General features: G+C 34.9%; 1 protein-coding gene across 5 annotated transcripts in view; it reads right to left on the bottom strand.

The window, feature by feature from the left end:
• LOC135217245 (complexin-like) overlaps positions 1 to 15,000 on the bottom strand; it is a 344,903-nt gene that overhangs the window by 201,318 nt on the left and 128,585 nt on the right. For all 5 annotated transcript variants that reach the window (XM_064252974.1, XM_064252972.1, XM_064252970.1 and 2 more), the window contains exon 2: positions 8,890 to 9,462. In XM_064252974.1, the coding sequence (XP_064109044.1) occupies positions 8,890 to 8,926 (37 nt within the window). In that variant the 5' untranslated portion in view covers positions 8,927 to 9,462. The remainder of the gene's footprint in view (positions 1 to 8,889; positions 9,463 to 15,000) is intronic.

Raw genomic sequence — 15,000 nt, forward strand, 5'->3', positions numbered from 1 at the left:
TTCTATAATGACAACCTAATAAGATTTCTGATACCACCTTATGCATACACACACATACACGCAAATTATATATATATATATATATATAATATATATATATATATATATATATATATATATATATATATATATATATATATTATATATATACATATATATATATATATACACATATATATATATATGTATATATATATATATATATATAATAATATATGTATATATATATATATAATATATATAATACATACATATGTGTGTATATGTATGTATATGTAATATATATCTGTATATATATACATATATATATATATATATATATATATATATATATATATATACGTATACATATATATAATTTGCGTGTATGTGTGTGTGTATGCATAAGGTGGTATCAGAAATCTTATTAGGTTGTCATTATAGAAATATGGATATGCCTTCCAGAAATTAAGATATTATTGCAAGCATTTCTATTTGTAATACCTACATACCTAAAACAAGTTTGACATGAGTCGTGGTCTGGGAGATATATATATGCTCAACGTCTGGCCGTGAATGAAGATGCCAAATGAAATGACTTGAGATTCTGAGTAACCTCTCAAATTGCTAATGCATCCTATTGCTTCCGTTCTGCCTATGGCCCTTTGGAGCTGGTCTGCACGTTCTTCCCGACTGAATATTCTCATCAGAGATGAGTTCCTGGTTGTTAGAGCAGCAGCTTCCTTTCCTTTTTTTTTTTAATATTTCCTTTCGCGGAATTAAAGCAAATTTATTCATTTGTATCTTTCCTCCTCCAGACTTTCTTTTTGTTTTTCTTTCTTTTTTATGTTTAAAATTCTTGAATATTTAGTGATACTTCGAAGGTGCCAACATACATTCTCTTCTAATGTCTAAGAAGTTGAAAAATAATCTATTTCACACCAAAAGAGAATTGTAGAATATCCTGAAAGATTTTATTTTCCAGGTGTCTCTCTCTCTCTCTCATCTCTCTCTCGTCTCTCTCTCTCTCTCTCTCTCTCTCTCCTCTCTCTATATATATATATATATATATATATATATATATATATTATATATATATATATAGAGAGAGAGAGAGAGAGAGAGAGAGAGAGAGAGAGAGAGAGAGAGAGAGAGAGACTACAAGTGTGCTAATCCAAGATAACATGGTTGGAAGTGTATTGGTGTTTGGATAAAATGACAAGGACATATATACTAGGCTTGGGAGAATCTGATCAGTGGTGACTTTATTACGAAAAGGAGGGAGTTAGATCCTGCTGGATGAGTTACATAGAAATGTAGGTTTTCGGAAAACAGGGAGTTGTTGCTGGTCGGATGCATATTTGCTTATAAATTTCATGAAATAAATGTGACAAAATATAGTTTGAGGTTAGGTGAAGGGTTCATATTATGGTTATAATAGAAACTGGTTAGATAAGAACTTAATCAAAAATATCATTCAGAGTAAGGTAAATAAAAAAAAGTAGGCTACGTTTACAGATAAGGAAGCAGATACGGAAGAAGAAGAAGATGCACATGAAGAAATGCAAAACTGGTAGTTAATTTTGTTTGGACCGCAGGGCTATGAGACCGTAGACCCCACGACGTAAATGATGGGTTAATGAAATGAAAACCCGAGTAGAGAATAAAGGGAGGACGAAAGAGAGGATCCGGTCAAGGGATAGAAAAGAGAAAATAGGGCAGTCAGGATAACTGGAGAGAGAAAAACCATTAAAGTTATGCAAGTATAGGAGTTAGAGTAATCATTCACTTGAGGGAAAAAGGGATCTAGTAGAGAAGAAGACAATACAGCAAATGAATCTGAGAATAACCGGTAACCGACGTGAGATGCCAAATAAAGACAACGCAGTTGTGAGTGAATGAAGTCAGTACTGGTGTGAGAGTAGAATTTGAAAATACGTGTTTTAAGTGTTGATGGTGTAAGAATGGCAGAATAGTATACAATAAATATGACTAAGAACGTTAAGTTAGCTAAGAAATTGTTGACGAATCATCAATAATTCCTGTTTAAAGTGGGAAAGGTGGCGAAGGTGACTATGAAACGTTTTATAGGGCCTCGTAAACTTGGGAAGTTGTAGCGTAGATTATCAAATCCGGAAGTGAACAAAAAGATCATTAAGGGAAGAGTAGTCCAGAATTAGACAAGGAAGGGTTTGCTACGTAACAGTTGTGTGGGAAGGTTGAACTTGAAGGAGAGGATAATGTGATTTGTTTAAAGTTGATACAAGTCATAATTATGTGAGTGCTGAATATGTTAGAATATATAGATGTTAAAGTGACAAATGTAAAGGAAAAGTTGGGTGAACGAATGGTGTTGCCTGTCTTAATAGTTGTTTAATACTCTCTCAGATGTAGTGAAGAGAGCAGTCCAGGACCATCAAGCGTGCAGTTATCGGAAATGAAGAAAGAGAGCCTGCAGGAATATGGATTGTCTGATGGTATTTTATGACATTCGAGAGACACTACAGGGAAAGTTAGAAAGTGTTTGGAAGAAGAGATTGAACAATGTGGACAGTAAGAAGGGTAGTTGGAAATCAGGAAGACGGAGCAAAGAATGTTAGAATGAACGGCGGAAGCATGAAAGTAGCTGATTCATAAAAAGATTTAGGAGCGAGGATGAAGAATGCTGACAGAATGAAAGACTGGTTAATCCCAGATTAGATGAAGCAAGGGAACGAACCAAGTTTTTTTCTCAGAGATTTGGAAGAGAAAACGATAATATAAAGAAGTAAATGTTATAATATAAGGAGAAACTGTTGAGTAAGTTCTCTTACATAGAAGTTGTGGAATGGAGACTGCATGTGAATGTAACTTAAACTGTGGTTGTTGATGAGATTCGTTGTTTATATAGTACATGTAAAAAGGATTGAAATGTGATGAATACATGAATGAATAGATGATATATGGAAAAAAGGCTAACAGGAAAAAAAAACGACTTATATTTACAGGATACTAGCCGAGAGCTATGAAGGTATGGGAGGGAAACATTGAATAAGTTCTAGTTACATGAATGAGGTGCTGTCATAATGTCCAGGAAGTATTAGAATTCTAACTATACTCTGTTTTTTTCCATCTGTCCATCCGCCTGTGGTGTTTTCGCATGGTAACACTGCGTCCCGGGCTTTAAATAGTTACGCTATGTGTAAGTTTTTAGGTAAATAAAAGGATATCTGGGAGTACATTTGCAACTGAAAAGTGTTTTAATAAATTACAGTATGCGAATTACTCCGTTAATATTCGAAATAGGATATTATTATTATTGTTGAATGTAAGCAATGTAACTATGTAAAGCCCGGGACGCAGTGTTACCATACGCAAACACCACAGGCGGATGGACAGATGGAAAAACACAGAGTATAGATAGAGGTGAATGGCTCAGTGTCCACGCACAGGAAGTCAGCATGCTACTGATGAACCTACACTTTTTGCATTTAAAGGAGTTTATGCTAACTAGATTCTATATTCACTGTGTTTTTCCTTGATTTAGGAGATGAGGGATGAACTTGGTGGTGAGAGTTTTCTCTCTCACTGAGAGTGCATAACACATGTATGTATGTATGTATGTGTATATATATATATATATGTATATATATATATATATATATATATATATATATATATATATATATATTCAAGACAACCCTATGCAAAGAAAAATCTCAACAGAAGGGAGGGCTCCATTGAGGAAAAGGATGGCTGAATAAGCAAGATTCGGATTGCCTGAATAACAAGAGGCACGAACCCAGAGCCTGCGACTTGAATCTTTTGGGAAAATGAAATGCGCGAAGACAGGATACTTCTGTTTTCTCGAGTCGTCACCCAAAGGTTAAGTTTTCTTCATATAGAGCACAAACATGCAATATATGAATGTATATATATATATATATATATATATATATATATATATATATATATATATATATATATATATATATATATATATATATACACACACATTTATATAATCTATAATAAATATTCAAGCATACATATACACTGTTAGAGATTTATTATGAAAGAGAGGTAATACTGGAAGTCTAAAAATATGACAAAATGAAACTTCAACAGCGTCCGAGTCATTTTGATTTTTCTATTCTTCAATAGAGTCTAGTTGAGATGATGATCTCGCATGGAAATCATGAAGTAGGCTTTAGTCGACTCCGTAAATTTCACCAGAAAGATAAAATTGTAAAGATAAAAAAGGCAATCCAATTACGAAAACAGTAAATAGGAATAAAAAGCGAGAAGTAATTACTGTCAGCATTGCAAGAGGTTTTGAGCAGGTAAGTAAGTCTTTTTCCCATTAAGGACTGAATGTCCATATGAAATTATCATTTAGCATTCACATATTTAATAATAATAATAATAATAATAATAATAATAATAATAATAATAATAATAATAATAATAATAACAACAACTTCAGCAAACACTTTAGCGAACACATCTCTGTTGAAGAGAAATCTTAGCAGTTTTCCTTAGCTTGAATGGGTGGGCTTCTTAATCGACGTCTGAAGGTCGCCACGATTTTTATGGGTCACAGGGCATTTTGTTCCGCCTTTTTCTTCGGTAATTTACGGTTCAGAGAATCACAGCCGTTTTGGACTAATGAGATATTGTACTTATATGATTTCAGTAATCAATATTGTCATTAAAATGATACTGTATTTACATGATTTCAGTAATCAATATTGTTATTAATTTAGCTTTATTTATTCTACTGCTCCCAGATGAAAGAGAGAGAGAGAGAGAGAGAGAGAGAGAGAGAGAGAGAGAGAGAGAGAGAGAGTTTTATGAATGACTCTTTATGAAGATACCAGTTTATGAAATTTTGTAAAAAGTGGAATGCTTATATTAGTATTCTTATCATTATTTGTACAGACACATACAAGTAATGTATCATTTATACCTTAAAAATACCAATTTGTATCAGTAACATCTTCCTTTGCTGCCTCGCTTGTAAAAATACCTGTAACTTCTCTTCGATTTTGTTTGATTTTCCTTTTCATATAAAGGAAAATCTCTGTAAAATGTGGGAAACATTGCATATACAAAACCAAAAAGTCACCGACACAATATATTTGAAAAATAATACAAACATAAATAAGGAACAAGACGTTCACAGGAAGGGTAGTTCTTCATAGCGATCTTCAAAATTAGTCTTATGATATAAGAATATCACAGAAATTAATTCTTTCATTTCCTATAAAACACCTTACATGAACACAGTTACTATTATACCGTTCGTTGATTCTGCAATCGAGCCTTTTGACAATCTGTTCGTGTCAACTTTGTCAGTCAACTGCTTTAGTGGGTCCTGCCGTCTCGTACTAAAGATGTCAGCACATTCCATCACTTATTTTATCAATATAAACTGTTTATTGGAAAACCTTCATTGCTTGTAGTAGTTCAATAACCTGACGCGCTAGAGCTGTTTCGAAATTTTAGATGGATTGCCTTATCAACAAAGTGCTCCATTACTTTCTTCTTAGCTTCGAAACCAACGACTGTCCATTAAGGGTCATTTCAGGCGAAACTTGAAAGTTATTCTCCATGTTGTGAATGGGATATTTCACATGGTTAAAGACGAGAAAATAGGGGGGGGGGCTATTTGTATACCAAGGCTCTCGTGATCATCACTCGGGTGTTCTTTACATGCGTTTTTTTCTTTTTCTTTGATCATCAATATTGAAAAAGAAACCCACAAAATCACTGTGTAACGTGTTTACTTCTAAGTATATACATTTAATTTTACTCCACACTCTGTGGAGTAAAATTAAATGTTTTATACTTAGAAGTAAACACGTTACACAGTGATTTTGTGGGTTTCTTTTTCAATCTTTAGAAGAAAACTGAAAGAAGTTTTTGTTTGGTTCATCATCACTATTTTTGTTTAGCACTAAAGAATGTTTGGATCCACTTTGCTCTCATCTGGCTCTTTCTAATCAAAACCAGCAATCATGATTAGACATTAGACTTAGATTAAATAATCTTAGGGTTGGCTTGGAAGGTCTTCTTGTTGTTCCTCACTAAACCCTCATTAGATTTGTTCACTTTTAATTTATAAAAAAAATTTATTGGATAGCAGATGAAGTCACTCTCCGTTATAACATGTGCTTCAGACATTTTAGTTTACCGTTGCTAACACATTATTCCGTTGTGTGGATACCATTGGCCTCTATTCATCTTGACTTCTTGGAGATAAATTCTTCATTTGTTGGGCTGCCTTTTACCGATAAATGTTAATCTGATTAAAGAAACCTAAGAATTCAGTGGATTCATTGCGGAATTGGCTTTGCAGAGCTGTAGTATCCGCATTCTGTACAGATACCACAATACTTAGCCTTTGCTCTCGCCTGTTCATCTTGAATAAACATAAAGTATATATTTGCTGCAGTGCAGTTCTCGGTCTACTTTCTCTCACAGTCCAGCAACCGAGATCTTCAATATTTTATTGCCCGGAATGTAAAGTTGTGGCTGTGTTATTGACCATGGGAGTCGTAAGTTTAACAGGGAGTGACGTTATTTTTAAGCGCCATGCGTCATAGGTTAGCTTTCTAGCTCATATCTTTGTTCATGCACTTACACACTGTACGTAATGCTTCATTTATTTATTTTTTGTTCTGCTGTACTTTTCAGTATATCTTGACTTTAAAAGGCATTTTGAATGGAATTGATTAGCAGCTGAATTGTACTTAAGAATCTATTCTTGACGGTATAAGTATGTCACAAAGTTGTCCATGATCAAGATTTCACTTAGAACTATACTATTTATAAGAAAAAAAAGGCAAGCAAGTAAGCAAGCAAGCAAGCAAGCGCGCGCGCACACACACACACACACACACACACTATATATATATATATATATATATATATATATATATATATATATATATATATATATATATACTTTCAAACAGTCGTTAATATATACGTATAAGTATCTTAGATAAAATAAGATTTCTCTAATGAAAAATTGTGAAAGAATGAGGACTAAAAAGGTCATACTATTTTATGAAAGACAACTTGCATACAGCCTATATTGTATACAGCGCCCGAAATGGGGTACACAGCATGGATAATCCTGTAAAAAGCATACCCACAAAAATGAAATATACGGATGAATAATGCCCCACAAATCACCTGAAACAGACACGAATGTGAAAACTTGTTTCCACAATAGACGCACTCAAGGAAATTTCATATAGGGCAATTCGGAAACCATTTCCCAATAAAGCTAACAACCTCCCTTCATTCTGCAGATAATGGGCCAATATATAAAAGCCACGTGCATACGAGTGATCAAAATATAGACGGTTACGGGCGCTTTATATAATGATAAGTTCTATGTAAACAGAGTTTTCAGGAAGTTGCTCAGTGAAAGGACGTTTGTCGAAGCCGACTGTGGGGGGAGTGATGCTAGGCTATTCACAAACTGTACTTTTCATTAACCTCTACAAGAATGAATGTGGTATTACAGTGAAGATCCATATATTAAACACATGAAAATGAATAATATTCATACATTAAATAGAATATATGGTAAACCCATAAAGTAACCAGTATGTTTTAACATAAGTCATTATATAATATGTTGACCATCCACAACAATATCAACACATTATTTTGCCAAACTGCTGTCATTGCAATACAATGGATAATATGCACTGTATCCTAGTCATTTCAATACACAAGATAATGAGGGGAAATAGAGGAACTTGAAGAATTGACATTCTACAAACACTGCTAAATTTCACTGATACAGGGGAGGCTATCTTTAGACTACTGTAGACCGACTATCGTAAGCCGTAAGGTATTATCCTCAATAAATGACTCCAAGTAGCATAGTGCGCAGCTGTGCACCGCCATGAAACATGAACAGACCTCAGGGGACTCGAAGCACATGACCTCATCAAATTCATCGCCAAAGGAGCCTTGAATTGAGCATAACGTTGCCAGTTTGATGTCATTCTAGTTACTCTATCACTCTGGTTCGAAAAAAGGTATCTACAAAAAATCTAACCGGTGCTGATAACTGGGAAGTGTCGTTAGAAAACAAACTAAAGCGAAGTACAGAGGCAGTGCGTGACTATTGAATGAGACAATTCTATGACAAAGTTATGTGCAGGGAGATTTCTAGAACAATTTCATCTTCATGACAAGAATACGGAACTAAAAAGGTTGTCATACAAAGTCAAAAGAATGCAAAAGGGAGTTTGATGTTTGGGAAGAGCTTCTGCTTTCATTCATAGAGCCAGAAAAATACTTTGGCAAACATACCAGACACTCCATCATAATGATACAGAAACGACTGTAAGTGGAGGGGTATATGTAAATGTACGGAAATTATGCGTATTTACTTACAAAGCCACGTTTATATACAAATATATTATGTAAGTATATATGCGTATGAATTCACATATGTGAATAAATAATGTATACATACATATATACATACATACACTATATACATATTGTATATATATATATATATATATATATTATTATATATATATATATATATATATATATATATAGATGCGTGTGTATGTCAGAATAAGTAATGTAATATGGACAGAGGGAGGAATTGATGCCTTGATCAAGACCTGCATACAAAAGGCTACAATGTATGAAAGAGTTCAATCTGGCAGTCAGAAAAACAAAGCGAAGGAAACAAGTAGTACCAGGGAGGGTTCATAGACAGACAGAGCCATACAAAAAGTATACAAGTATAAGTGTACAAGACGAAACCGTGCTGGAGTGAATCATTCATTCCATTCCTGAGCGTAGGTCAAGAGCCATGCCTATTCGCAGAACTCGAAATGCTCCGCAAAAGTCATAAAATGCTCTGGAAAATTCTGAAATGCTTACTGGTGACTGCACTGACGGGATTCAGCATGCCAAACATGGTGGCTACTTGATTGCTGTGGTTGTTGGAGTTGTAGAAGAAGTACTAGGAGTAGTGGTAGTAGTAGTAGGTAGTAGTAGTTGTTGTTGTCTTTGCTCGTCGCACGTGTGTGAAGTTAATTCATGAGCGAGTTTTCTATTGCATAAGTTTCTATGACTGTTAGGCGCTGAATTCCTACAGTGGCACGACTATTTACAGGTAAATATTAAACTATGGATTAACTGGACTAAGCGTTCACCTTATTAATATACAAATGCATTTGAAAACAACCAATGAATATTTTTCTATATATCTATATTTTTACTTTATTTCTAATTTTAGATACTGGGCACGATGAGGGAGAGAATGGCTGACTTATTATTTTGATATTTTCAAGAATATGCAAATATAAAAAGAATTTCCATTCACGAAAAAGTAATACAGACTAGAATTGAGGGTATTCTAGCACAGTAGCCGGAAATGAACACACACACACACACAAAGGTAGTAGGTGCAGCACGGGAGAAGTTGAAGCCACCTTCGCCTCGCCTAGATCACTGTAACAGAGAAAGGGAGAAAAACGGCTTTAGCTTCGAAATCTTAACCTGTGGGCCTTGGCGGCAGTCCCTCACAGTCTGGCTTCAGAACCAAAATGCGTTCAGATCTTACCAGCTGTACCTAGGTCCAAAAGGGACACGCACTTATTCTAGTGCCAAGAGTGTGAAATTAAAATACCAAATAAACTACATTATTGTGTGGTTAATTCATCTCTATAATCTCCAAGGTTATTTTTCTACAGGGTGTGAGGAGTATTTTTCGATTTTCCCGAGAATAAAGAAAGATGCTATATGACCTCATGAAAAAGCTGGGTCTATGTTACTTGTAAACATTTCAGAATATTACTTTTCTCAAAGGGCATTAGCGATGATCTGAACTTGACCCTTAGCGTAAAGCACTTCCATGAATAAACAACATTCATTATTTAAAAAAGGAAAATAAGTCAAACATAAAAGTGAAACTCATTTTTGGTGTTTAGACTTCATAACTATTAGTCCTTATCTAATTAGAACACTTCGAGTACTTACAAAATTTGATATTTTGATATAGTATTACACTCTTTATTCAGTTCTTTCTTTCTTCTATTGCTATACTATCAATCATTTAGACGATGATATATCAGCTGTCTTATCATCATAAATATTAATAAATATATTATTTACCAATGAAGGGAAACTCATGACAGTTTTTACAAACCAATAACTTGAACTTTAGTCACTACAGAATAAGCTCAATGGCAAATCAAATCCTTTTGTATAATACTTAATTTAATATAAATTAGTTTCAACAGTTGTCCTGGAAAAATTGTTCTCGGTTCTTAACAAAGTCCAGTGATAAAATGGTCAGAATATTTACAAAGAATGACCGGGTAGCAGTCATATGATGTACATCACGAGTTTAAATAATAAAAATGGTTTTGTAACACCAAGAATCTGAAGAGGTTATTTTCAGACATGTTTTCCTGGAACAAGAACTTGGATCAAAACTGGAGTGCTTGTCTGTTAGAGATCTAATTACATGCTGAGGGACGCAGTTCCAAAGGCTTTTCTGTTTGTTTGTGAACATAATAACCAGTGTGGATTATGAAAACTTATCTATAAAATCATGCCAAACGATTTAAATAAAAAAAAAGGAAATAAATGTTCAACAACTTGCACACACACGCGCGCGCGCGCGCGCACACACAAATAAAAACTTGTGCTTAATGGATAGACTTTGACAGACATCAAATAAGGAGACATCGTAAGTGAAATGAGCGTTAATCAAAGGATACAACAAACAGTACGCAAAAGAAAAAACCTTCAAACAAACATCGACGACAAAACCCAAGAGAAAGCAGCGAAAGTGAAATAAAAGCAGAGAGTGAAGGTTCGACATTAAAGGAGAGAAATAAAAATGAAGTCACGAAATCGTCCGAGCTTTTCCCTGCAACACAAGGAACCAAAGGTCATTTGGGGAGAGTTGGGGGTCGGGTGGGGGTGTGTGTGGAAGGTGTGTGATTGCCATAGGGGGCCACTCTCATCCTGGCGAAAATTTCCTTTTACCTTCCGAGGCAGATGTTTACACAAGCATCACTGGAAAACCGGCGAATGTTTACTCTATATTTCTTTGGCTTCGTCCAAAATGTTGACATATTGTGGGTCCGTTCTCCTCATGGCTCTGTCATTCAGGTCTTTTCTTGGTCATGGAATCTCTCTCTCTCTCTCTCTCTCTCTCTCTCTCTCTCTCTCTCTCTCTCTCTCTCTCAAGCATTGCACTAAAAGGACTTCATATTCATTCCAAGACATTTGTAACAGATATTTGTGAAGATATTAAAGATTAAAGACCCTATAAAAGAAAGTATATTAAAAAAAATATGGATGTCGATTGCGAAAATGCGTTTTGAATATTATTTCCTCCTTTCCGTTACATATATAAACGTACACACACTTATATCTAAATATATATGTTATATATGTAATGTATGTATATATAATATATATATATATATATATATATATATATATATATATATATATATATATATATATACAGAGAGAGAGAGAGAGAGAGAGAGAGAGTGAGAGAGAGAGAGAGAGAGAGAGAGAGAGAGAGAGAGAGAGAGAGAGAAAAAAACTTTTTCATTAAAATAAAAATTTGCGAAGTTGACATTGCACGCAACAGGAAAACTAAAACAGACTGATTGATCTCTTTTGCTGTCAATTATGAGATAATAGCGATTCTGAACTTGTAACTGATACACCAAGTTACAAATACATCCTGCAGCTTTACTGTAGAGGAATGAGGAAGAGAGCACTTATAAGTGAGAGGTCTCCTGCATGGCCATCACGTGCGCTCCGGAACGTATCTATGTTCAAGTGTCGATTCCAGTGAACGGTCTGTTTGTACATCTTTATTTATTTCTCTTCTCGTTCTCCTCCTGCTCGTCGACATCATCGCCATTATTATTTCAGGTTTCTTTGTTACTTCTATGGAATTATTATCGTGAAGGAAACGGTATGTTTTATAATGACTTTATCTTACGAAATAAACTTTGCTCTGTTACCCTCAGAAAATTACCAAGTAACTTGGTTGAGATTCTGTCACACAATTCTGTATTGACGAACGAAAACGTTTAATTTGTGTTCCTGTGAGGAAGCACTCAGAGCATCGACGTCTTCAAAATCAGACTCATTATACTTAAATATGCTCTTTCAATTAAAATCAAATGTCATTAGAGGAATCAGATGAAATGTAATAATTTGACCTCAAGGGAATGAGCTCTCGAACGCTAATCCACAAAGATTTCATTAATCTCTCTCTCTCTCTCTCTCTCTCTCTCTCTCTCTCTCTCTCTCTCTCTCTCTCGTCGTTCTCAGATTGTGAAAGCAGGCATGCCAGTGTGTACCCGGACATTGCATTTTTATCTTGTCATACGTACGCACGTATGCCAGTCAGATTTTGTCGGCAGATACGTATTAATGGACATAATTATGAATGTGCGATGGCATTCCCATATTTAGATCTATCTATGTTCAGAAGAATAAAAAAAAAGTTACTTTAGATATAGAATGTATAAGAGGCAAATTCTACATAGAATTCAACAGTTGTTGGAGACATTTTCGCTTTTATAACACAGAAATAATCCTACTTCTGTTTGGAAAGTACTGTATCTAAATTGATGACACTGAATTATGAAGCGGTGGTCCCTTTGGACAGTTTATAAAAGGTTACCGTGAGGAAATGATGAAGATTCAGAATGGTTCCACTCATGGGTCTAATCACTATTATGGTGAAGAAGCACGACAGCTCACTTTAGGACATTTAGGCAATTGAGTGATAATATCCGCCGGTTTGAGGTTTGTTAACACTACGAGTGGTTTCAACAGAAGATCCACAACATTTTCCGTGATATATGGAGAAATTCACATGGCCCCAATGCACCACTCGACAATGATAAAGATGCCATGATGAGCAGAATTGCACCTGTGGAGAATCATGAGTCACCTAGGATTGTTCCTTAGGCTTATATTTATTTTTAATTTGCTATATGACTACAAGACCTTTTGATGATTTACTTTTAAAGGTTATTTATGCTTCTTTCTCTTCATTGCAGCTGTAAACATGATTTGCGTAAATATCATTTGATTGAATTGCATATGCCTCTTCGGATACATTTTCATAGTAACGACATTTGGGAACATAGACCATGCAGTCTGGATTTGTAATGTTGTACGTTATTCTATATTCTAAAATGAAAAACTCAGGACTTTTTACGCAATATTATACATCACTGATAAGAACTAAGGTCTACTACTAAGATTACTACTATAAATGTGTGTGTTCGAGGATCTGTATGCGAGAGAGTAAATGTTGCAGGAGAAAAGCTCTAATAGTCTGAAAAGTCTTGTCTCTCTCTCTCTCTCTCTCTCTCTCTCTCTCTCTCTCCTCTCACACACACACATAATATATATATATATATATATATATATATATATATATATATATATATATATATATATATATATATATATATATATATATATATATATGTGTGTGTGTGTGTGTGTGTGTGTGTGTGTGTGTGTGTGTGTGTATAGTGTGTGTGCGTGTTAGTGTATATGCGTATGCAGTACATTTGAAGTACGTAGCTCATACATCTGTGCGTGGAAGCTTTTACTTTAATAAAACACGTAATGAACTTTTAAAAATATGAATTGTATTATACACTCTGGGACTGTTGCCAATAATTGCTTTATCATAAAACAGACCTCCATGAGTATATCAATCGGATATGTCGATGGGTATTTTGGGAATAAACGTCCGGCTTCATATGTAAAAAAAAGCAACACGATGACCTGAAAGAAAATAATAGTAAACGTCTACCGCCAGCATGAAAGTGATTCTTTATCTAGAGCAGTTTTCTACCGTCCACGGCAATGCAAAAGCCAGGCACCCGGGATGGTTTTCAAAAGGAAGGCCCGATTGTAAATGGAAATAAAGATAAAGGAAATAGTGGCGTTAGCAATAAAACTACCGGTGACAATGAGCGGAAGAAGAAAAAAAAACATCTGGTGGTACCGTGTCACACAGGAATCCTTATAGACACGGCCTCACACGCCACATCGCCTGACCACCAATAACAGTAATTTCTCGACCAGTCTTTTGCATAAGGGAGTCGCTGTCCTTCACAACTCTATGCTATTACGCAGGCTTCTGTTTTCTCTCTCTGCAGTATTACTTCCGAATTGGCTTAGAGGGTTATTACGCTGTGATTTGCTTCCTCAGGTGTAAGGAATTTCACGGCAATTTTTATCACAGTTAATCTATGTATGTATGTATGTATGTATGTGTATATATATAAATAAATTAATATATATATGTATATATATATATATATATACACGTATATACAAACATACACATACATAATATATATAAATAACATATATATATATAGATATATGATATCTATATATGGGATGTGTGTGTGTGTGTGTGTGTGTAGTGTGAGTGGTGTGTGTGTGTGTGGTGTGTGAATGTTGAAATATCACTATACATTACATGTGTTTGCCATAAAGTAATGAAAATATTTTAAATTTGTTTGTGTGTAAGCAAGCGTGTGTGTGTGTGTGTGTGTGTGTGTGTGCCAGTGTTTTCTTTTTCAACGATATATAATTGACGCCATTTTCATTCTTGTGAAGACTGAAGGGCTTTGGACTGAATAATGACGTAACTTGGTTGGTTGTGTCCAGGTTGCCACATATGTTCTTCATTCTCAATCCTGATAATTATGTAAGCTGCTGTATGCGAGTGTGTAGACATGAATCCATACGCATCTTAAAAGCGCCTCAGTAGCGTGGTTGGTTTGGTGTTTGCTTCTCACCTCGGTGGTCGCGGGTTCGATTCTCGGCCATTCCATCGAGGAGGGAGAGATGTGTATTTCTGGTGATAGAAGTTAACTCTCGACGTGGTTCGGAAGTCACGTAAAGCCGTTGGCCACGTTGCTGAATAACCACTGGTTCCATGTAACGTAAAAACACCATACAAACAAAAAC

This window comes from Macrobrachium nipponense, chromosome 7 (genome assembly GCF_015104395.2).
Source record: "Macrobrachium nipponense isolate FS-2020 chromosome 7, ASM1510439v2, whole genome shotgun sequence".
NCBI lineage: Eukaryota > Metazoa > Arthropoda > Malacostraca > Decapoda > Palaemonidae > Macrobrachium > Macrobrachium nipponense.